Below are 23,726 nucleotides of genomic sequence, written 5' to 3'. Positions count from 1 at the left end.
TGCATGTAACTAATGATAATACATTTTTGAAACATCAATATATGATATTACAAAACATCTTGATAGAACAAGATCTTTACTTAATATCCTAAAGATTTTTGGCATAAAAGAAAAATCTATCATTTTAACCCATACAATGTATTGTTAGCTATTTCTACAAATATACCCGTGCAGCTTCTGACTGGTTTTGTGGTCCAGGGTCACATATAGCATTGGGCTCTCAGGTACCTGAATATAAAGAATGTAAGTCTATAATGACAAAACATTTGTTTCAAGAAGCCTGTTGGAAACACCAGCACACCAGCATTGAAGAAAACACACACACACAATTTTCTATCCGTTTTAGACTTTTCAACTGGTTTTATCCCACAAATAAACGTAATGTCTAGTAACTAAGCAATTATGCGACTCGTTTACTTCTCTCAAAAGTATTATTAATTAATAAAATCCATGAATAGAAAATAAGAGAGTCAAAAGTCACTCACTTTATTCACGAGGGCTTGTGATGCAGTCAGTGTAGAGTTGCTACAAATTTGTAATTCTTTTACCAGGACAAGATCCACTGTCTGCGCCACCTACTGTTATAAGACAACTGGATGCTGTCAGAAAGAAGGTCCAGAGAAGAATATAACTACAGCTTCCCTCCTTTGTGGCCACTAGTTCACTAGCCACCCCTCTACCTCCTCCTTCTCTTCTCTCTCTCCTCTCAGCTCTGACTTTCTTCAGCACGACCGCACACTTGTGGACAGCATCAATAGCAGGAGACCCACCAATGGCTGTTACCTAGCACAGGACATATGGCCGCTGTCGCGACTCATTTCATCTCTGTTTCAACTGCTGAGACATCCATGACACTAGTGCTCATTAGTCTAATTGTAGACGAAGATTCACAAGGGCAGGTTCATTTAAATGCTCCAGACCTGGGATGAGACGTCCCTGATGCAATGATTTTGATGATGAATAATCGACAACTGTGTCATTTATGTTACAACATCTCTGAGAGAATGGAAACTATTCATAATAAGATTGTGTGAGAAGTTAATCGTGCAGTACAGTGTTAGATGGAGAACTGAAATGACCCTTTGCTTGGAGAATGAGGGGCAGCAAAGCTTTTGAGATTACTGAGTCACAAACTATTATGTTTGTAATTCGATTTTTTCTGAACAGGGATGGATTCTGTTCACCTTATCAGCCTCTCTGCGTCAAGATGGGTTTACAGAAAGCTCGAAGGCTCTTTTATGTGCCGTCAACTATTCGTCTTCAAAGAGGTTTGTGTAGAACAACCAAGTCAATGGTTCGGTGAGGCTGTCTGTAATGAATCCCTGTCAGGCTGTCCGTATGAATCCTCTTTGATATCACAGAAAGAACAATTCAGACTTGAAAGTCAACAGATATATAGAACCATCCACGTTATTTTTCAAAACGGAGGAACGATTTTTCTGTGAGACTTCCGGTTCATTAGCTGCTGTAGGGAAATAACAAGAAGAATAACAACGGTAAAACTGTTTGCACTACAAACCAGTGTGTTCATAATTAAGATAATACATTAAAATAATATGCTATGACACTGCAGTTTACAGTATCAAGAAGAAGAATGAGCTGTTTTGTACAGCTAAAAATAACTGGAAGTGAATGTCACCGGAATCCAGACCCATACAAATGTACAAATGGCTTTGCTAGCTCTTATAGAGTGGATAGAAACCTATAAAAGTGATTTACTGAACAGCTTACATTGTTCATCAATCAATCAATCAATCAATCAATCAATCAATCAATCAACCAACCAATCAACCAATCAACCAATCAACCAACCAATCAACCAATCAACCAATCAACCAATCAATCAGTCAGTCAGTCAGTCAGTCAGTCAATCAGTCAGTCATTCTGTCTGTCTGTCTGTCTGTAGTTGTTTTTTGGATTTCGTTCAGTTTTGGAGAAAGCCTCTGGGGAACTGATCTCTTGGGTCCGGTCTATAACCCTTTGCTGGTCATAATTTCAAGTGAAGGATAAAAGAAGTTAGCCAGCACTACTTTAGAAAAATATATCTTTTGTATTGCTGTCAAGCAAAGGAGGACCAAATTTGATCACCTTGAATTATGTCCAAGTGCATTATCTTTATGAAAGTAATAATTTATTCTTGTAACTCTTTTAAGCGCTGCATGCCACCTGCAGAGCTTCCTGAGAAAACCACTGCAGTGAAACAAACCCACTGCTTAATGCCAAAGCTGTGAATTAAAACACAACTGGCTTCTGGGCTCTGCTTCTAAAGATCTAAACACTTTAGTTTAAACAGTCATTTTTAGAATGCTAATTAACTGACAGTTAACTGGCACATAATAAAAACACGTGGTATATCATTTTTGTTATGATCAAAATAACAGCTCGAAATGCAGTTATAAATATAGGCATCCAGCACATACTTTTTTTCATTATTTTGCTTTCATAAGTGACCTTTTGCTTCAAAATTGTTTGTTTTACAGTTTAAATTAGCTTACAAACCCATCTATTTGTTTGATTGTTCATATATTTGTTTTTAAAAACCTTTGGTAATGGGTTAAATGATTCTGTTTAATAAATACATTATAATTTGCATAAAAATTGAGAAAATGGAAGATTATTATTTACAAGTGTCCACTTCCCGGGAGTCACAATTTCATTGAAACATCAGGTTTGTGTCAGGTTGAAGGCGAAATGTGCTAAACAGTTAAATACTGGATTTGGGGTCATTAAAATAAATTAAATAAAATGAACTTCTTAAAATTAATTCTTAATATAAAAGTTAAATCTTAAAATGGAATGAATCACTTTAACATATTATTTCAAAATTACTGATATTTAACAGTGTTTTTTTTCTTCTTCTTCTTTTTCTTTCTTGTATTATTTATATATCATGGCTGTATTCCTTAATATTTTGGATTACCTTTTATTTTTTATAATCTTAGTTTAAGGTTTAGTAATTCTGTTATGTGTTTTTCTCATTTTATTAGTTTTTCCTTTGGACAGTATAGCTTTCTTTTTTTTCTTTTTTTGTGTTATTTAACAAGAACAACAGAAATATTTACAGATATTTGATGAGTTTCTAATTTGCTACCTTATATGCTGTTAATTTTAGGTCAAATAAAATTTAAACAGATAGTTAGATAATAGTCCTCATAGAACAAGCGATTCATTCCTGAAGAATTATTATTATTTATTTTTTTATGCTTGTGCTTTTAATTACAGTCCGAAAGTCTTCACCTGCTCCCAAGTAACATTTTCCCAGAGGTGTTGCTCTTAAATAGAAGTTGTTGTTTGTCTCCCTCTATTAAACTTTCTATCAATGCAATTTTTACAGGGACACATGGAACAATCTGGAGGGGAACTGATTCATTATGATGCCGGGAACAACTGATGAGTTATACTGCCATACCGTGTCCCTCTGCAGGGAGGTAATTACATATGTCGGGTGGCAACATGTGGTGGAAGCTTGGTGCTCTACAGACTGCGTGTATTAGTGTTAAATGCAAACTGAGTGTCACAATCTTCCCTCACCTCACACATTTACGTGTTAATGGCGTGGCGTGATGTTCTAGGAACTGCACTCTGTCTAAAAACAGTCCTACTGTGAGCTCTGAAGATCCATCAAATTAGTTGATACACACTCCGCATACACACGCCGAAGGGCACTAAATAACGAATCTTGTCTTTTGGTTCACTTGTTCAGAGACACTGAAAAATAGTGCTGTAGCATCATAACTGACTGAAAGGAGAGTTTGATCTAACACAATCAACTGAATGAGAATTGAAAGGACCTGTATTACTGCATCTATTCACAAGGGTTGTTCTCCACACAAAATAAGTGAGCCACTGACTGACAGTTTAAGAAATTATACGAATCACCATAGCAACACAGCACAGGTAAGTTAGGGGTTGATGGATTCGAGATTGGAAAACACACACACATTAATTGCTCTTAAATATATATATATATATATATATATATATATATATATATATATATATATATATATATATATATATTTAAGAGCAATTAATCACATTGTTATGCACAAAACTAAAAATCCATTCAAAAGTAGTATATTGTGCACTTTTTCATTTAAAAATACTGCTATATTAACAAAAGCGTAATAACATTTGGTTTGCCAATACTTTAAACAAATAAGGTGCATTTTTACAGCAGTATTCCTTTTACATAGCAATTAAAATATTTATTATAAATCTTTTTTAAAGATCTTCCGATATGTGCTGCATGATTGCGTGAATATTTCTGAGCGGCAAAGGCGATAGATGTGTACAGCAATATATTGTGAGAGGGCCGTGTGTTACCGCGTCCCATACGACTCAAAATAATAAACCACAAAGTTAACAAATAATGCACTCCACTGTGTCTAGCGAGAGAGCTTCTATGCTGTCTTCACGTGCTATCAGAATCTTTCTATTTCCCATTTATAAAGTTGTGATTGCAGCTCGTTGCATTCTTTTCTGTTAAAATTAACATTGGACAGTGGTTTGTGAATGTTGATGCTTTTCCTAAATAATTTGATCAGTAGCACCCCCTCCTGTGACCTATGATTTGTCTGTGTATTCAAAACCCCAATACAACAATAACATCTAGTAATCAAAAGATCATGTAATCTTTTGTATGTACTCACCTTAACATGCAAACATGCAGCATACACTGACAAATTCTGAGTGCAGCATGGACAGTGTGATGGGATCCAACCCAGAGCTAAATGAATTCACAACACAGGAAACATGGCTAACATGAAGATTAAAGCAATGTGCCAAAATGCCTACAAAGCTCTGTCTAGCATCAAGCAGCTGCAGCTGACATTGACTTGATCCAGAACAAGCATTGTACTGTAATAGGAAGCTTTATGAATGGATTGTGTTGAGGGATTTTCATGTTTTTGCAGTGAATTATTCTGCTATATTTTAGCGATTCTTTTGAAGATGCTGTGTCTGAGTTAAGTCAGGAAAGGAGTGTCAGCACATGGGAAGTGCACAAAGATTAAATGCTCATTGTGACCCTTTCATATTTGCAATTCTGCTGTGGATAAAAAATAGAAAAGAAACGTTTCTGAATGTCCATTCAACGGAAAGATCATCCTGTTGCAATATTCTTTTTGAACACAGGGTGGAGATAAAGTGTAAATTATGGATATATTGTCTCCGAAAAAAAAAAAAAACATTTTCTTTGCCTTAATAACAAATTTCTTTTTTGTAGGTGACTTGAATGAAATTCCCTGGGAATGCATCAACATTAACATTTTAGCATCAGCTGTTCAAATGCTTTGTTGAATGGTTTGGTCAGATGCTATTTTCAGTGGTCAAGACAAGAGAGCAGAAGCTTTCATAAAGGTCAGTGGCCTTGAGCGAGTCAGTGCAGAGATTGTTGTGACAGAGTCCTGCACCTGTGGGAACTGAGCCCAGCATTGTGCTCCAGCTGTCTCCTCAGTAACAAGCAGCAAAACACAGCGCCTGACACCCTGCTGTCTCACCCGACTGCAGCACCCCGGGGTATGGGTGACAAGAAAACACCTCTTTTGTGACCTCTTCCTCTCTCTCTTTGTTCATTTGAAAGCTGTGGTTTATGATGATAGGCTTCTCTTTTATTATGTTTATTTATTTCACTTTGGTATTATTTTTTAATATTAATAATATTTTTATTTTATTTCACACAGTACACTGATGATCAGCCTTTCACTTTGAATGCTTTACTGTAAAAATCAGTGACTCACTGTCCAACAAAATGTGATGCTATCCAACTGGCTCTATATGCTGAAGCTGTGTACAAAATATCTAAAAATATCAAATTCTCTGTGGGGTCGAATCTCAGGCCGGCAATAACACGACTTAGATGCTCTTGAGCAAGGCACTGAACCCCCAACTGCTCCCCGGGCGCCGCAGCATGAATGACTGCCCACTGCTCCGGGTGTGTGTGCACTGTTTGTGTGTTCATGGTTTGTGTGTGTGTGCACTTTGGATGGGTTAAAAGCAGAGCACGTATTCTGAGTATGGGTCACCATACTTGGCTGAATGTCACTTCACTTTCACTTACATTTTTGCTTTAAAAACAGCAGCACATGAGGTGCATGAACTCAACATATTTGTATAAAACCCAATGATTCCCAGCATGTTTTCCAGCATGATTTGAGGGGATCCAAACACCATCTTGAACAAACGGACATCTGTATGAAATTGTATTTATATGTATATATATATTTATTTAGTGGTTTCAGAAGTTTTAAACACACACACACACACACACACACACACACACACATATATATATATATATATATATATATTATTATTATTAAAGTGGAAATCAGTTTACTAAATAATGAATTTTAAAGGGATATTCATGCTATTTTTATTTACTATTTAGAATTTTTGTGCAATTACGTGCACATTTTTAAAATAGATGTTTTATTCATAAAGTACAAGTTGATTTCAAAATGCACCAAAATCTTTTGCATTTTGTGTTTTTCAGTTGAATAAAAAACTATTTTCCCCTATATATTTCATCATTGAGGATTTCTTTAAAAAAAGTCTAAAAATCTCATCTCGTCTCAGTCTTGTGAACCCAGTCTCGTCTCGTTACACTCTTCATATATATATATATATGTGTGTGTGTGTGTGTGTGTGTGTGTGTGAAACTTCTGAAACCACTAAATAAATATATATATACATATAAATACAATTTCGTACAGATGTCCGTTTGTTCAAGATGGTGTTTGGATCCCCTCAAATCATGCTGGAAAACATGCTGGGAATCATTGGGTTTTATATAAAAACACAATTAATGTATCAATTTAAAAGCATTAAGCAGTGGTTCCCAAACTGGGGGTTTGGGCTCTATGAAATCCATTTAATTTTTTTTCCTAAATTTGGTTTTATTTTTTTCAAAATTCTGTTTTATTTTTTATTTATTTTTTTGTATTTAATTGTTCTGTATTGCTTTTTCAAATAAAAAGCAATATAAAAATATATATAAAAAATACAAATACAATACAAAAAATATATAAAATATATAATATATAAAATATATAAAAAATACAAATACAATACAAAAAATATCAAAAAAAAATTTAAATAAAAAGCAATAACTGTTTTTTTAATAGTTAAATTAAGTTGTATTAATTAAAAAGCATGTCTAATTAATAAAAATCATGAAATGTACACTTTTTTACATCAATTTATTAAAAGTTTAACAAAGATTAAATATTTAGGGCCTATATATTAATAATATATTTTAATAATATAGTAATTTTCCCACTTATCATGAAATTTATATATATATATATATATATATATATATATATATATATATATATATATATATATATATATATATATTTGAATCCTTAAATGTTCTGGTTATTTCAAAGTTCAAATTAGATTTTTAATTCCGTCTCAGACCATGGACCATACTGTACATTTTTTATTGATCCACATGACTGAAAAAGTAGTTTATCTAATCTGAGAGTGTTAATGCATTACTAGAGGTACATGTAAAATGTATGGATATTTTCAATGTTGGATGACTGGAACATTATTATGAAACATGTAAACATTTAGGTCACGATATATTGACCCAAAAATTGAGCTATGAGAGCAAACATGAAATATGTTTACTATGTCAAAGTGTTTTTGGAAACAACACTTAACAGAAAGAAATCGTGTCAAGATGATGTCTTCTAGAGCTCCATTTCTGTGGTCTGGTGGAGACTCACTTGTCTCGTTGAGTAGAGGGACACAAGGGACATTCTCACTTAAAAAAGACATCCACTCCCTGCCTTCCAACCCACACAACCACAGCGTCCAACACAGCCATCCTGGCCACTCTTCCCTGTGTGGTTTCCATGGTCCAGTTCTTAGATCTTTATGCTGACACCAAGATTTCATTGTTGTTGTATTTCCAAATCTCTGGTACATTTGCAAAGAAGAAAAATACAGAGAGTGTAGAGGATTGGGTTTCAGCCATCTGCTGTAGTCTGGGCCTCTCCAGCAAGGCTGGACCGTCTTTCCACATCAGGGTCTGATTTATCAAAGCATTCAGTTCATGCCAGATCGTTTTGATGGTGCAAAAGGAGGAAGGGAGCGTGTAATCGCCTAAGGCATTCAATGTGCCAGTCATAGATATTTCTGGTGGAAAAATGATAACATTATCTAAAGAGTGATAAATCTGGGTCCCATGACTGAATTGACCCATCCCATTTTCACACGCTTATCGGGGATAGAATAGAGGTGGGTAGGGTAAACCAGACATGTAAATACAAAGCTCCTGACCCATTTTTATAATGTCATAAAGATAGAAAAGGGGTCACCCATTTGATAGTTTGAAATCTTTTAGTCAGGCTGTCATTGTATTTTATATATATATGAATACAGTATGTTGTTTCACCATAATGTGTTAACTGAATGAGTTGGATTGCCTGATGTGACCCTGAACTTCCAAAAAGAATCGTTGTCCTAATTTCTGTAAGAGATCTGGGCAAGAGCCAAGTCAAACAGCAAAAAGTTTAAGAGATAAACCAAATGTGCAACCTTGGTGGTCTAGTGTGGCCGATTTAAGCTGGGGTCTGCAAAACAATTACTTTTTAAGCTCAACCCAAGTTTACTTTGAAACAAGACCAGAGAACATTAGAGACCCCGGTTTCTTAGGGGTAAATTGAGCTCATGTCCGGAGTTAGAACATTATTCGGGATGTGTTATCCAATACGTGGGATTTAAAACCAGTTGTGCAAACCTCTTGCCTTTGGGCCGGTGGACTTTGAACTAATTATTCAGAGGCTTTCAGATTAAGGAAACTGTGAAGTCATGTTTTGAGGCCATTGGAATGATGAGAGGTTCCATGAAGAGAATAAACGTGGGCTGTTTCAGCATCACTAAAAAACAAAGCTGTCGCTGTCGCTTGTCTTCTCTTTGGGCGGGACATACTAACAGGATGTTGAACTTTCAATGCCGGTGTGGATTTCTAGGTAAAACTTTAGTAATTTAGTAATTTACCTCGTCCACCTGTCTCTAGAAAGCACGTCCTGTTGAGTGATTAGAACTAGCTTTTAACATCATAAGATAAAGCACATGATACAAATATAGACTACTGTACAGCCAAGAATTAAAGTAAAAAAATATGGTGATCATCTTTTCTTGCCTACATTGTGACATATAACCAAGTAAATCAGCTTCTCAGAAAATACTAAATCTAAGGAACTTGATTTTGTCCATCATCAATCATGTATAATAAACATTGCAATATTCCATAAAAATAAGAATGTTCAGTTCTGATTTTGTGATGTCTTTCACTAAGAAACAATTTATTACAATTGTCAATTACAATTTACAAAACAAACGGCCTAGACACAAGCAAACGCTGCAACAGTATTACAGTAATATAAGTACTGAAATCCTATATAAGGTAATTTTGACTACAGTTAATATCTGAGACACAAGATTATATTTGTATGAAACATGACAGCGCGAGTCAGTGGTGAGATACGAGATGTGAAAGCAGTGCCTTATACTGTTGCTACGGATGTGAATATTGATATCTAATTGCTGAATGCAGTGATTGACCAATCAGAATCAAATATTCCAGAGAGATGTGTGAGGTGAGGTCAATATACTACTTGGCACCAATTGCTGCAAAAAGAGAAAGTGTATTGATTATGGCTTGTGCTTTTGAGATAAACAGTAAGGTCCTGTTTTGCCCGTCTTTAATTATTAATGGAGAAAGGCATCCATTATTTTATTCAGTCCATATGTGGTTTATTCTATACAGATGTAAAAATGAAAAACAGCTGAGCGGATCTGTGTTATGACAGTTCTGGATTTAGCAGACCCAGCAAATCTGGGTTTTGTTTAGGTTGTGTGTACAAAACAATTTCTGCATGCTTTGGCAAAAACAAGAGTTTGAACATGCATATATGAAGCGAAGGCATGCAGAGGCAGTGACATGATTATGAAAGGTCCCCTTCAAAGTAGATTAAAGGGCTGCTCTTAGTGCAACGGTGCCTCGATTTGGTTAAGCTCAAATTTCATCCCCTCTTAAGTAATTACAAATGTGGCCAGTCAAAGAACAGTTTAGCTGATGGATCTATTGAAATTAAAATGACTAAAAACACAAAATATATGTCTGTAATGCTTTTCACCAGACACTATCAGTTGCACATTTACTGGTGTTTCTTTAACAATATAAATGTTGGCCCTGTGGAAAATAATCTTTCTTCAAACTTCATGACTTTTCAGGCATAATTTCACACACACACACACACACACACACACACACACACACACACACACACACACACACACACACACATAATGTCCAGCAGTGGACATATTCAACAAAAATGCAGCAAAAATTCACAAAATAAATATTTGAATGATTTGTCTTTGTTTAGATTGTCAGTTTTTTAAATGTAATTCTTATTTAACATGGCTTTTATATTTTTTAAATTAGGATGTGGATAAAACAATAAAATCTCTTAATAATATAATAAATGATAAAATAATATAATGTTATTGTCTCCTTTGATTTCATCCAGTGTGTATAAAATAAAAAGAAATGAAACAAAATAAATAAACAATTAAATAATGTTATTGTCTTGCTTGATTTCTTAATAAATAAATAAATAATAAAATAAAATAAAATAAAATAAAATAAAATAAAATCAAAGCCTTCCAAGTATGTGACCTTCATGTAACAAAAACAAAATGGTTAAAGAAATACACTTACGATAAAGTTCGGGAGTGTCATGCCAAACAGCATGGAATTGTTCATGTTTCCTGATTGGTTCCTTGTCTAACACTCCGATACTCACCCTGGATCCATTGTTCCATATCGGACAATGTTGTTCTTGTGTTGTGGCAGATGGATATGTTGTGCCGGGGGTGTTCAGAAGCCAAAACAATTCTCAGAATGTCTAAAATGTTCTTCTTCCACAGGAGTTTTGTGGCTTGGTTTGGGGACACCACAGGCACTTCGGAGAGACTGCACACAGTGCTGCGGCCTGAATGGGCCTCTCGGTCTACTATGACCATGCTCGCTTGATTCCAGGCATGCACACACATAATCACACACACATACTGTTGGCTAGAGGTGCCCCCACTGCGAGTCAGTATATAACAAAACCCAAGTGAGTTCTTATTCTGCGGGCATCAACATTGCTGCAACGTCTTAAGTCAGCTAAGCAAATTGTTTTGTAATATTTTTTTTTAAATAGTCAACACTGGACTGTCTCTATACAATTTACTCTACAAACATTTAGATGGTTTGGAAGTATGCATTCTTATCTAAACTGCAACCATTATTATTATTATTATTTTTACTTTCATAAATAACGGCAATAAAATAAAGTCCTTTTCAGTGTTAAAGGGGACATCAGATGCAAAATTCACTTTTACATGGTGTTTCCATATTAATGTCTTAGCAGTGTGTGGACACAAGCACCCTACAATAATAAAAATCCATTCACTTCTTTTTTTAAACCTCCCAAAATTGATTTTCTAAGCAGCATGACATCATACTGCTCAGGCCCTGCCCACGACTGCTGATGGACTGTCCCTTATCACCATATTGCCGCCCTCATTCAGTTGAAGTACACTGTCCGTTATTTTCTCCGCGTTCAAGCGGCTGTAGCAACAACATTGTCTCGTAAGCAATGTACGTGTTTTGTTAAAGTTATGTAAAAGTGAACATAAGAGTGACATCAGAACCACTGAGGGCGCAGTAGATTAGTTTGGTTTTTCATGGTAATGTGCCACCAGTTACACAAAAAACAGAAGAGGTAGTGGGTGAGCAGAGCTAATTATGATTTAAAGAGACATGCACCAAACAAGTCGCTGTGAACAGAGCTGTTTTTGACAAGGTAAAAAAAAAGGTATTGTTTTACACGATCATTGATGAATTTTAAAAGCACTTTTGCAGACATTTCATAAAGACCCTAAAGAATCATACCAAACTGAAAATGGGAATCCAATGTTCCCTTTAAAATCCTTTCTTCTGTCCCAGTAACCAATAAGTAGGAAAAAAATGGATATATATAAAACATGCAAAAAAAACAAAACAAAAAAAAAAACTATGGCAGCTGGAGATTTTGTAGGAAACATCCCAGGGAACACGTTAGGAGAAAATTGTTTGCCTGAATGCAATGTAAATCACCTTGGATAAAAGAGTCTGCTAAATGCATAAATGTAAATGGAAATTATTTGGGGAAAGCTGTAAAGTAACAATAATTATTTTTGCAATGCATTTTTCACTGTCTTTAACAAGTTATTTGAACTTAGCCAAACTCAATCTCTTATTGAAAGAGTTCATTATGCTACAGGATGTGTTTTTCAGAAATGAAGGCAGTTGTCAATTGAAGAACAAGCAGAACGTGTCTTTCACAGTACTGATGTCTGTGGCTGTTACTGCTCTGCAGATGGGCAACTAAACAAAATGTTTCTGCCAAAGAACATTTCAGTGTGGTTTTGCTCCTGGGGCCTGGCACTATTCTAAGGCTCGTAGCAAGCAAGAAAAATATGTTTTTGCATCTGTGGCATAAACTATATTTATTTTATTTTATTTGGTATGAATGAGTGAGTGTAGTCATCCATACCTGTTTTGTTGATGCAAACCAAAACAGGCTTCATCATTTGTCATTTGGAGAGCTGTGATGTTCTTAGATGTGGGGAATCAATGAAGAGCCAAGCAGGATTATATTCATGTTAGTTTATTGAACAAGTCTTTGACTCAGCATGGGACAGAGGAGGACTGACACTTTAGTATCTAAATAAATCTCTTTAAAGAAAATAATACTGTTATCTAAAATGGCATGTTTTTTTTTTTTAAATCTCTGAAGTACAATATATACACATTCTTAATATGATACATACTGGCGTTAGCACGCTAACAAAAGCCATAACATTGCGATTTGATGCGGTTTCATCATTTATGATTGAGTGCTTTCTTTCCAAAAACTATTAATTTTGCATCCACTGACTCGAGAAAAACATTTACTAGGTTAAACTGTACTATTTCTCATCCTGCCTCTGAATTTTATTTTCTGGAAATGTCTATAATTTTCTCTCAGAGAGCATTGATGCATATCTCTCTCTATATATATGCATACAATTGAATCATTCATGCAACTAATCTCAATAAAAGCTATCTCTTTTAAATATGTGCATCAGAAAGGAAATTTTATCCCTATGTGATTCATCTCTTAGAAGCACTGAAGTACGATCAACACTTTCAGAAATAAACTGTATACTCCAGTAGAAAATTTGAGCAGTTTTACCAAATAATCTACTGCATAGAGCTGTTAAATGAACTTAAACATATTTGATTGTATCAACAGGACTTGTGTGGCTTGGATTCACATTTTGGGACATGAATTGTTAACCACATCTTCACGGTGCATGGATAATAATTACAGTAGTAACAGACTTATGTTTTTAACTGTTTTGAATGAAGATTAAATCTAAAACTAGTTGACCTTAAAACGGTGATCCATTGTCTTGTAGATCATTTCTATAGCTTTGTCTTAATAAGCTATACACATCTGATTGGATTTAATATGGCTGAGCAGCTGTGCAATTATGATGCACATCACCTTAGCAGCAAGCACTCGAGAACACACACTCACAACCACCAGCACGCAACCTCACACAATCCTTCCCACTCCATGATATCAGTCTCATGAAGTTATTTCTGACTAAAAGATGGTTAGACCGTTCCAATGTAATGCCCGTTGGTGTGTGAAATTGAGGTAATTATATTGCATTTATTTGCATCTACCAGAGAGGTTTTATGGAAAGTGTGACCAGAAAACTCAATCCAGACTGAAGAGCTTATGCTGTTGTGGACCACAACACAGAGAGCCTGGTGTGAAATATAGCCTTGAGCTAAAAGGGAAGAGGTTGGATTAAAAGCATCACATTAGAAGTCTACGACACATATCCTTTAACAGATTACAAACATTCAACACCCCCCCCCCCCCACCTCCACTGAAAGGACCATCAGATAGGTTGAGATTTTCCTCAGGCCCAAGAACCCAAATAATAGACATAGCTTACACAAAAACAGCACTTAGTGGTTTCTTTTTGGTCGCCCATTCACTGCAGAGATTGATAAATAAAGTTGAGTTGTTAAGTGTTACTGAGGTTCCACAATTTCACAGAGACAAATACCACTCCTTGTGGTGAGCAAAATACTTCCTTTCAGCACGCAATATATATCCAGGTTCATGCATGTGCTGGCTCTACTTCTGTGGATTCAGAGTAAGTGCCAGTTAGGGAGAAGCAGGTCTGACTGGACATGAGCTCTCATGTAACTACCTGCTGTACTGTTGAGTGTTCGTGAGGACACGATTGGTCCCCGCAGTGCAGCCTCTTCAGAAGCCGCTGCAGTTTATGGGAAAAGTTCTTATTCATTTGCCTGTACATGAGGGGAATGGCGAAGCTACTGCAGAAGGCGAGCAGCTCAGATAAACATCTCAGGAAGAAGTATTTGGTAAGGTGCTGCCTGTTGGAATGGCTCCCGGGAGCTCCAGCCACTGTGTGCACCAGAAGGGTCATGTAGTATGGAGTCCATAGAAGAAACTGCATACACACGGAAGCCAGCAACAACCTGTGGATAGATGGATCAAGCCTCCCAGAGTCCTGGTCCAAAGGGGTGGACTCCTTCCGGATGCGGAGGATTAGCACGAATGCATAAAGCACAGCCACCGCCGGCACCACGTACCCAATGAACATCATGATGGCATCAGCCGCCTCTTTGTTCTGCATCTTGGAACACTCAATGATTTTAGTAGAGACGTGGTTGCAGACATAGAAGAGCAGCGAAGAGAAGCTGGTGAGGATGGCACCACCCCAGATGAAGCCACAAACATGCTTGGTGTTGTAGACACTGGACATGTAGGTGCGTGGGAGAGCTCGCTCGATGTAATAGTCCAGACTGAGCAAGGTTGTGGAGTACATGATGACCAGAGAGGAGATGTTGAAGAGAATGAGAAGGGTAATGTAGAGCTCGTTGTTGTACTCCCACATGGGCCACCGTGTAAAACTGGGCCCCAGCAGCTCTACTGGAGCCACCAAGTTGAGCACCAATCCAGCAATGGCTATGTTCACAAAGTAGACATCAGGCATGGTCATGGTGACCTTGTTGGAAAGGTTAACCACCACCAGCAGGGCATTGTAGCAAAGCCCCACTGGAAAGCAGATGATGAGGTAAACAAGAGAGAAGATGGACAGAATGAGTCCAAAATCTTGGCAGAGCTGGAGATCCACACTGGCATCTGTCTGATTGTAAACCATGCAGCTCCACATTTCTAGATTTCCAAAGGTGTCCGATCCTTCTTTCTGAATCAGCTGTAAAAAAGAAAATGAGCAATGTATCAATGAATTGGTTTGGTTAGGAATTAAACAAGCCATTTATTAACCGACAGGATAAGCGTTGTCTAAGGCCCTGTCCACACGGACACGGGTATTTTTATAACCGTGACTTTTTTTACACGGTTCAGCCTTTCGTCCACACAAAAACGCAGTTTCAGGGCACCGAAACCGAACATTTTTGAAAACTACGGCCAGGGTGAGCATTTTCAGAAACGCCGGTTGCAGTGTTGTCGTGTGGACAGTATAACCAGGGTTTTTGCCTTGCGACGTCAGAGTGTGCGCCTTTATCCGCTGTGTTTGACGTCAGATTGTGCGCTACTGACTGCTTCTGATTGGCCAAGGTGACTTTACAATTTGGGTTATATGGCCGCCTGCTGGTGTGGCATGCTCTTGACAGCGCTTGATAGCATGTTTTGGCGTTTTCATGTGGACGGGATTTTTTTTTTAAACGCAGGAGGAAAAACTCCGGTTATAAAAATACCCATGTCCGTGTGGACTAGGCCTAATCATGCTCCAGAAGGGACACTTTCCTGAAGAGTTTAGCTCCAACCCACTGAATGGGAACTTCTAGTGATCCCGAAGGTCTTGATTATCTGGTTCAGGTGTCTTTAATTAGGCATAGAGCTAAACTCTGTTGGAAAGTGGATCACCAGGAGCAGGACTGCACACCTCTGGTGACACCCCTAAACACCATGTTGATGAATAGCTCACAAATACTCTCCTGCTATCAACTGGTAATTAAAATTGTATTTTAAAGGTTCACTAAATAATTACATGGCTTATCTTTCTAAAAAAGTGATCCGATAACATTAAGCTCTCTGCTGCTTCCACCAGCTCTGGAGCTACCACAGCATTTATTAAAAGCTGAGTCACAATTTGCAACATAACTTATTGATGTACTCTGGAAAACTGCAACATTTAAAGAACGTTTGCTAATTTTCTCAAATTGCAAAGACACAGCTAATCGCGTGATTTCAGCATGGTGGTCATTCCTTACACAGAGTAACAGCTCTTTATAAGCCATTGATATGGACAGACTCCTATGACACAATATACCTGCAATTCTAAATATAAGCATTTTCCATGCTTTAAGGGCGTTTTTTGATCAATGGCTTTGCAAAAATCTTGTTGTGTATTATCACACAGATAAGAAAACTGAAACCATGCATAAACAGTAAGGCATCTTACGGAACTCAATATACCGCACTGGACAGCAAGGCCCTAAACCCATGGATTTCATCATAATTACCACATGCCATTGAGGTTCATGTTGTACCAAAAAAGGAGCAGCATTATATGTCATCAGGCATTTCTTTCCATAACAATAGGTTCCACCTCTACAGCTCAGCACCTCTGCTCGTTGGTCAGGGACAATGCACGTGCTGTGACCAAAGGATGGCATAATTCAGCTCTGAGACTGTGAGGCATGCAGATTTATGGCATGAGATGTGACATGTCAAGAGTGCAGTGGATACACAGTGTGAGGTTTGAGTTCAGGATGAGGTCATAGCACATGCAGAGAACTGCTCTGCAGTCCACCCATTAAAACATAATGACATAATGCTTACCCTGAACACAATGTAAATACTAGCCTCACTTTCATATTAGCCTATGACAGTGTTGAGTACTCGAGACTCGGACTCGGTCTTGAACTCGGTCTCGAGATCATATTTTAATGGTCTTGGTCTTGTCATGGACTAGTGTGCATTTTGACTCGGTATTGACTCGGACTCGAACTTATTAGGAATCGGACTTATTCCAGACTCCACTCGAGTCCCAATCAAAATATTTCATAAAATAAAAGAATAAAAGGTACGCCTTCTTTCTTTGGATGAACATATGGGCGGTGTTTCGCAAATCTTCCCACATGGTGACGTAGCGATGTGGGGGCGTGTTTAAACGAGCCATTTAAGGGAGAGTGGACAAGTCTTAACTTTTATAAAGAATATCTCTTTGGATTTTAGACTTTATTCTTTGCAACATTACAGATCTTCTGTATGCACCAAGAGCTTGTAACACTCAAAGAAAAAGGAAATTTGAAATTGCATCATATGACCCCTTTAAATAAATAAATAAATAAATGAATACGCACATTATTTGAGAACAACAGTCTTAGGAACATTTTTCAGCTCAAACTTTCTTACACAAGGCCTCTGGCTTTTGTGTGCATGTCAGCATGTATTTGGTTGTAGATCTGGAGTTATCCCAGGCAATGCTGAGCACATCTGAGCAGACATAATGACTGTTGAGTGAGTGTTTCTGTGTCTGCTTACGTAACAGTCACAGAGTGGCTGTTTTGGCCTGGAGACAGGCAGCCATGGATTGCTCCTCTATGGCTCTCACTAGAGGGTGGAGACAATCATTTACCATTTTCACCTTGTATTCATACATCTATAGTGAACCAGCATGTTTTTGCATCAACAGCTCTGTATGTACATGAAGCACTTTTATGTTGTGGTTTAACCAGTATATAACTTCACATCTACACTTAAATCACTCATCTGGAGGTTTTCCTCATTGGCAAGAGACTCTGTCCTATTGGCTACAGGTTGGAAACAGGAGAAAAGGACTACCATGGGAAAACAAGACGTAATGATGTGGTTTCTAAAGGGCAGGTGTAAAAGTCTGACTCCATGATGCTTCCAAGACCATGTCGGCTTTTCCACATGAATTACTTTCAAAGAAACAACATACCTTGCAAGAGGACTTCACTGCTATTCAAGCAAACACAAAAGAGCAGCCAAGACTATCCATTATACCTGTGTCCCTATCTCTCACTTAAAAACATCCTCCTGTTCATCATCCTTTTCACTTCCTCCCCTTTTTGTGACCATAGCAACCAATAGTGCAAATAAGGGAAGTATTGCTGAGTTACAGTTTTCAAAGCCTCCATATTTACTCATCCACTGGACCATTTTCATCTGAGGAAAGGTCTTCAGACTGCTAGATGTCCATAAGGGATTATAATAATACTTATAAAAAATACAATAAATAATCTTTTCAAAATCATGTACTCATTTGGATGTCTGAACGATCATCAGCCCTAAGACAGTCATATATAATAAGAGCCCACAACAGGTGAGTTTTCAGCAGCATTACAGTCTTCAGTGTCATATCATCCTTCAGAAATCATTCTAATATGCAGATTTGCTGCTCAAAAACATTTGGCATTTTTTGTGGAAACAGTTCTTAATCTTTTTACCAGAAAGTTAAAAAGAAAAGCATTTATGGTGTGAGATGCTGAAAAACTCACGACTCAAACATCTGAAACAGAAAAGCTAATCTAGACTAAAACGTATATCTAGATGACCTTGGTTGCTGATTCTAGCATTAAAGCATCATTGGTAAATAAAAATTGTAATAATAAAAATGGAAAACATCTAGACTTTAACTATCTACACTACCATTCAAAATGTATGTAAAAAGTCTCTTATGGTAACCAAGGCCTAATTTATCCAATGAAAAATACAGTGAAAACAGTAATATTATAAAATATTATTACAAGAAAAAATGCTTTCTATTCTAATATATATATTAAATAAAAATGTTTTCCTGTGATGCAAAGGTGAATTTTCAGGATCCTCCAGAAATCATTCTGATATGCTGATTTGCTGCTCAAGAATATTATTATTTTAATCCATGTTGGAAACCAGAATACAGTTTTTCAGGATTCTTTGATGAATAGAATGTTCAAAAGAACATTTATTTGAAATAGCAATGGTTTGTAACACTATAAATGTCTTTACCTGTGATCAATTTAATGCACCCTTGCTAGATAAAAGTATGTTCTGTTTGTCTCTTAAATAAATGTATTAAAATCTTACCAACCTCAAACCTTTTAATGGTATTATACATGTTTTAGATTTAAAAAAAAAAAGTTATTTAAAACCAAATCATAGTAACCTTCTAGCTGGTTGATATAGTTCATTCTTGAATGGGTGCAAAAGGGAGCTGACATCATGTCTTGCTGTAAAGTGTGTCATTTAGGGAGGTGTTCTACATACATGAGCAAGCATGCCTGCAAAGGTAAGTGTCCATCAACTGCACCGCACAGTGTACCTCTCAATGACCCCAGTTATTAATTCTACCTCCCTCCCACAAACAAGTCATCTTGGCTGACCATGCATCTGGATGAAGAGTGTTGTGGGAGTAAAACGAAATGCACTTGACACTTTCAGAGGAATTAACCCACCGCCGAGCAGATGAAAAGAGGGCTGCTCCACACCCCTCATTTCCCCAATGGAATGTACAGCAAATTCTCAGAATCGGCTGAGTGATGTCACATGATTGAATTTTCTGAGCTTTGTGTGTGTGTGTGTGTGTGTGTGCATGATGCGAGGGTTTAGGCAACAAATAGTAAATGAAGATGAGGACTGAGCACTCTCCAGCGATTTCACTTCTGTGTTTCAGCTGCAAGGATTTTGATTGTATTTATTTTTTATTTATTTTTTTTGCGAGATTTCAAGTGAGACATATTTCTAAATTTCACAGAAAAAAATTAAAAGAATAAAACAGCGAAGAACTGTAAATGATTTAACATATATTTTCTGAATAATTCTGCTAAATGTTTGGATTTCAGAAGTAAAAACTAAGAATTACCATATAATCTATAGTGAAAAACAGAACCTTTCCCAGAAGTCCCTTTGTTACACAATACGCAACATGTACAATTATATTTTGTTTTAGTTTATTAAATAGATTTAATTTTGATTAATACAAATAAATAACCAGTCTGTAAATATAAATAGTTTTAATAGTGTGTTTTTTAATGCATAACTGCATAATTTTAGCGTCATGTATGTTATGCTGATTATCAATATACCATGCAGTTATACCAGAAACAATGACATGAAGGTGAGTAAATGCTTGTGGCTCTCCATCATTGTACAGGCTTTTACTTAGCAGCCCTCTTTCTGCTAATTGCGTGAGGCAGAAATAAGTAGTGGTCATATTGTATAAAGTGTGCCTGATGATTTAAATACATTTTATTTTAATATTTATCAGTTAATAAATGGCTACTCAACCGTGTAATTGCGTAATTAAAGTTTGTCTGGCTTGAAAGCGTGGCTGTTGCAGAGGGACCTTACGCATTCTTCATCGTCAAGTAATTTTATTCAACTCTGCCTTGACCCGATTCAGTCTCTCATTCTCGCACAGCAGCCCCATTTATTCTTTTCACCACCGACAAGCAACAGGGCAAATGATGACCTGCAATACTTTCCTGAAGTTGTGAAACACCAACAAACAATGTCTCAATTAAACCTCCGCACATATCTGTATTAGTCTTCCTGACAGCAGCTCAGTTGGCCTGACCCCTGGGACAGTATGTTCTCTCGGCGCTTCTTTGAAAAGTCATCAGCAGGACAGATCACTCTGGGTGTTTGCATACCACGTGCATGGATTATCGCTAGGCAATCTTGAACTCAGACAAACAAATTCTCGGTGCAAGAGCGTTCTTGTTTACACATACTTATTCATACATGATTTGCATAGCACAATTTGATTATGCACCACTTTGCTGGTGAGCATTATATTTTGGTGTGTACATCATATCTTTAAAAAAATGCTGAATAGTGACATTGTGAGTTACTGGGGTCAGATCAGTATTTTTTATAAAAATATCCAATGATTTTACATCCAACTGATAACATTATATCGGAATGAAATATCTGCACTGAAGAGAACATGAGAGCTCAAAGTTGACAACTGTATGAGAAAATAGGATAACAGGTTATGTAATCCTTTCATGTCCAGCTGGACAGTCCAGACCGTGTTGGAGAGTAAAGCGCTATAGTGTCTTCGGGCAAAGAGGCATGCTTTTCTCAGCTGTATCATCTGATGTCTGCGATCTTCACCAAAAAGCATAGGAACACTGCCATCCTCTTACAAGTCCTACATGGACCTGATCCAATGGTAACGTAGCCTCTCTAGGGTTTTTGGTTGTTTGGCCAATAAAAATCATTTGTACACAGATATATTTCAAAATAAGCCGATGTGTCATAGTATGGGGCTAAACTTCAGGCAAATAATAATAATGAAAAAAAAAATTAATGGGGTTAATGCTTGAACCCCCTCAAAATCTGCCGTAAATACAACACAAATTAGGTTTAAATGTAAATATAAGACGTTTTTGATTAAGCTAGATTTGGTAAATATTACACTACAACACACTGGTTTTCTTCTCAAATGTCACTGGTCTATGAGACTTAATGGGCAAGTTTCACATCAGCTTTCACATGTTTAAAATCAATCTATCACTTTTCATTTGTTAGCTCATTACTTAACTGACTCACTACCCTGGTTTTATTTTTAATATATATAAAATAAAAGTCAAAATGGAGAATCTAGTGTTTAAATGTAAAGATACAGTGTTTGTTTGTCTCTGTGTGTGTGTGTGAATATATATATATATATATATATATATATATATATATATATATATATATATATATATATATATATATGTGTGTGTGTGTGTGTGTGTGTGTGTGTGTGTGTGTGTGTGTGTGTGTGTGTGTGTGTGTGCCCATTATGTCAAAACAAACGGTTATCATTGGTTTGTTTTTCATCCGGGCATTACACGTTTGAGTTTAACCTGTCTGATGTTACGGTTTTAATTAACTGTCAAAAATAAGCCACACTTCGACCGATAAACTGTTAAAAAGTGTCAAACAAGAATCTGACTGATTTAACGAGCTCCCCCATCACTGCTGACAAAAAACACCGGGTTAAATGCTACTTTAAAAACAACTTTAAACTCGGGAAGTATTGGCTAACCTACTCACCGGAGGACCAGTTCTTGGTACTGAGGCAGCTCTACGGAGGCATCGGGTTCTGCTGTATTTCCATTGACATTACTCCTCGGATACTTTGACAAAAGCTCCCAAACCGGTAGTTAGACTACCGGTACATCGTCAAAAATGAAGTAAGTAAAGATGCGATCGATCAAGGCGCCGAAATGTAGCGTAAACACAGTTACAGATGGTAATATTCGTCTCTGGCCCGTCAAAGCTTGTTCTGGAATGGGGAGGAGGCAGAGGATCTTACTACGAATCGAGTGGTGCTGAACTCTACAGTGTGTGTACACACGTCACGTGACCCTCCCCCACAGTCCTCTTCAAGAGGCCCGACTGCACATTTTTGTATCCTACTATGGTACACCTTGTTTTTTTAATATTCATAACGCAAACTTTCGCTATTGGACGGTAACACAGCAAATGCGCACATATTTAATTAATATTCATTAAGTAGGCGTTTGCGATTGGAAGGTTACCGACCAACGCCTACGTAGGGTAATCTATATGCATGAACCAAGTATGGAACCAAGCCTTTGCCAATGGAAGGTTACCAAGTCACGTGAGCGCGACCTTCTTAATATTCACGAGCGAACCCCCAGCCGTAGTAGGATTAGTAATTTCGTTTAGTTCGTCAGTCATTGGACGAGTGGAGCGGAGGAAGGGGTGTCATGCACCAACTTTCAACAGCACACTCACTCACTATCATTCAAAAACCATGCCACAAAAGCAGCTTTGAGTCTACAGGTCAGAGGATTACGGATCCCGCAGCATTATTTAGACCATTTTACAGCGGTAGTCTGGATGAGGAAACTAACCTACTTGCAGATTGATTTTAATTTCATAGACAACAAACTCAGGTCGGTTTAGTTTGGTAGAAAAGCCTCAAGAAAATAACTATATTAGAATATAGAGACTGTGACTGCTAGCCAACAAACTTAAATATGACATGCTTATTATTTTAAATGTATTTATAGTTTAGTTAGTTTAGGTTTTAATAGCCCTGATATTCAGAATATTGCTTAGTCAAAAGCCTATAAGCTATTATAACTCTTTGTAAAGTTGCATTCTGTATTATTATATTTATTTATTTAGCAAACTAATGGAAAAAATAAAATTAACACTTTTATGAAATAGACTTGAAACAGTTTTATTCTACATTAAGATTTTCTCTATTGAGATCACATGAGTTACTGATATAATAAAACTATTTTTGTGTCCAAAAATAGTATACTTTCTGGTTAGGTACTTGTTTTGAATAGCCTACTTACTTCATGACTGTTAGGAAAGTATGTTCTAGTTCTGTGTATAATAAAATATATTGTATAATTAATAATAAATGTATAATTCAATCCAGATGTACTGCATTCATCACTTATCATAGTCACGTGACCTGCCAGCATCATTTGTGCCTCTTCACTGTCATTCACAACTCCCCTCCGGTGGCCTCATGGGATATTAAAGTGTACATCAGATGTGTACTTCATAATCTTACAGGAATATATATATATATATATATATATATATATATATATATATATATATATA

The 23,726-nt window shown here is 36.7% G+C and overlaps 1 protein-coding gene across 1 annotated transcript; it reads right to left on the bottom strand.

The window, feature by feature from the left end:
• Nucleotides 1-13,008: 13,008 nt before the first annotated feature.
• Nucleotides 13,009-22,499, bottom strand: gpr146 (G protein-coupled receptor 146). Its single transcript, XM_059558610.1, has 2 exons — nt 22,170-22,499; nt 13,009-15,360 (listed from the first exon to the last, which is right to left on the bottom strand). Exon 2 carries the CDS (start codon nt 15,316-15,318, stop codon nt 14,317-14,319), a length of 1,002 nt encoding a protein of 333 aa, XP_059414593.1. The 5' UTR covers nt 15,319-15,360; nt 22,170-22,499; the 3' UTR covers nt 13,009-14,316.
• Nucleotides 22,500-23,726: the final 1,227 nt, after the last annotated feature.

This window comes from Carassius carassius, chromosome 9 (genome assembly GCF_963082965.1).
Source record: "Carassius carassius chromosome 9, fCarCar2.1, whole genome shotgun sequence".
In the NCBI taxonomy this organism is placed as follows: domain Eukaryota; kingdom Metazoa; phylum Chordata; class Actinopteri; order Cypriniformes; family Cyprinidae; genus Carassius; species Carassius carassius.
This window is presented reverse-complemented; position numbering and strand designations above follow the sequence as displayed.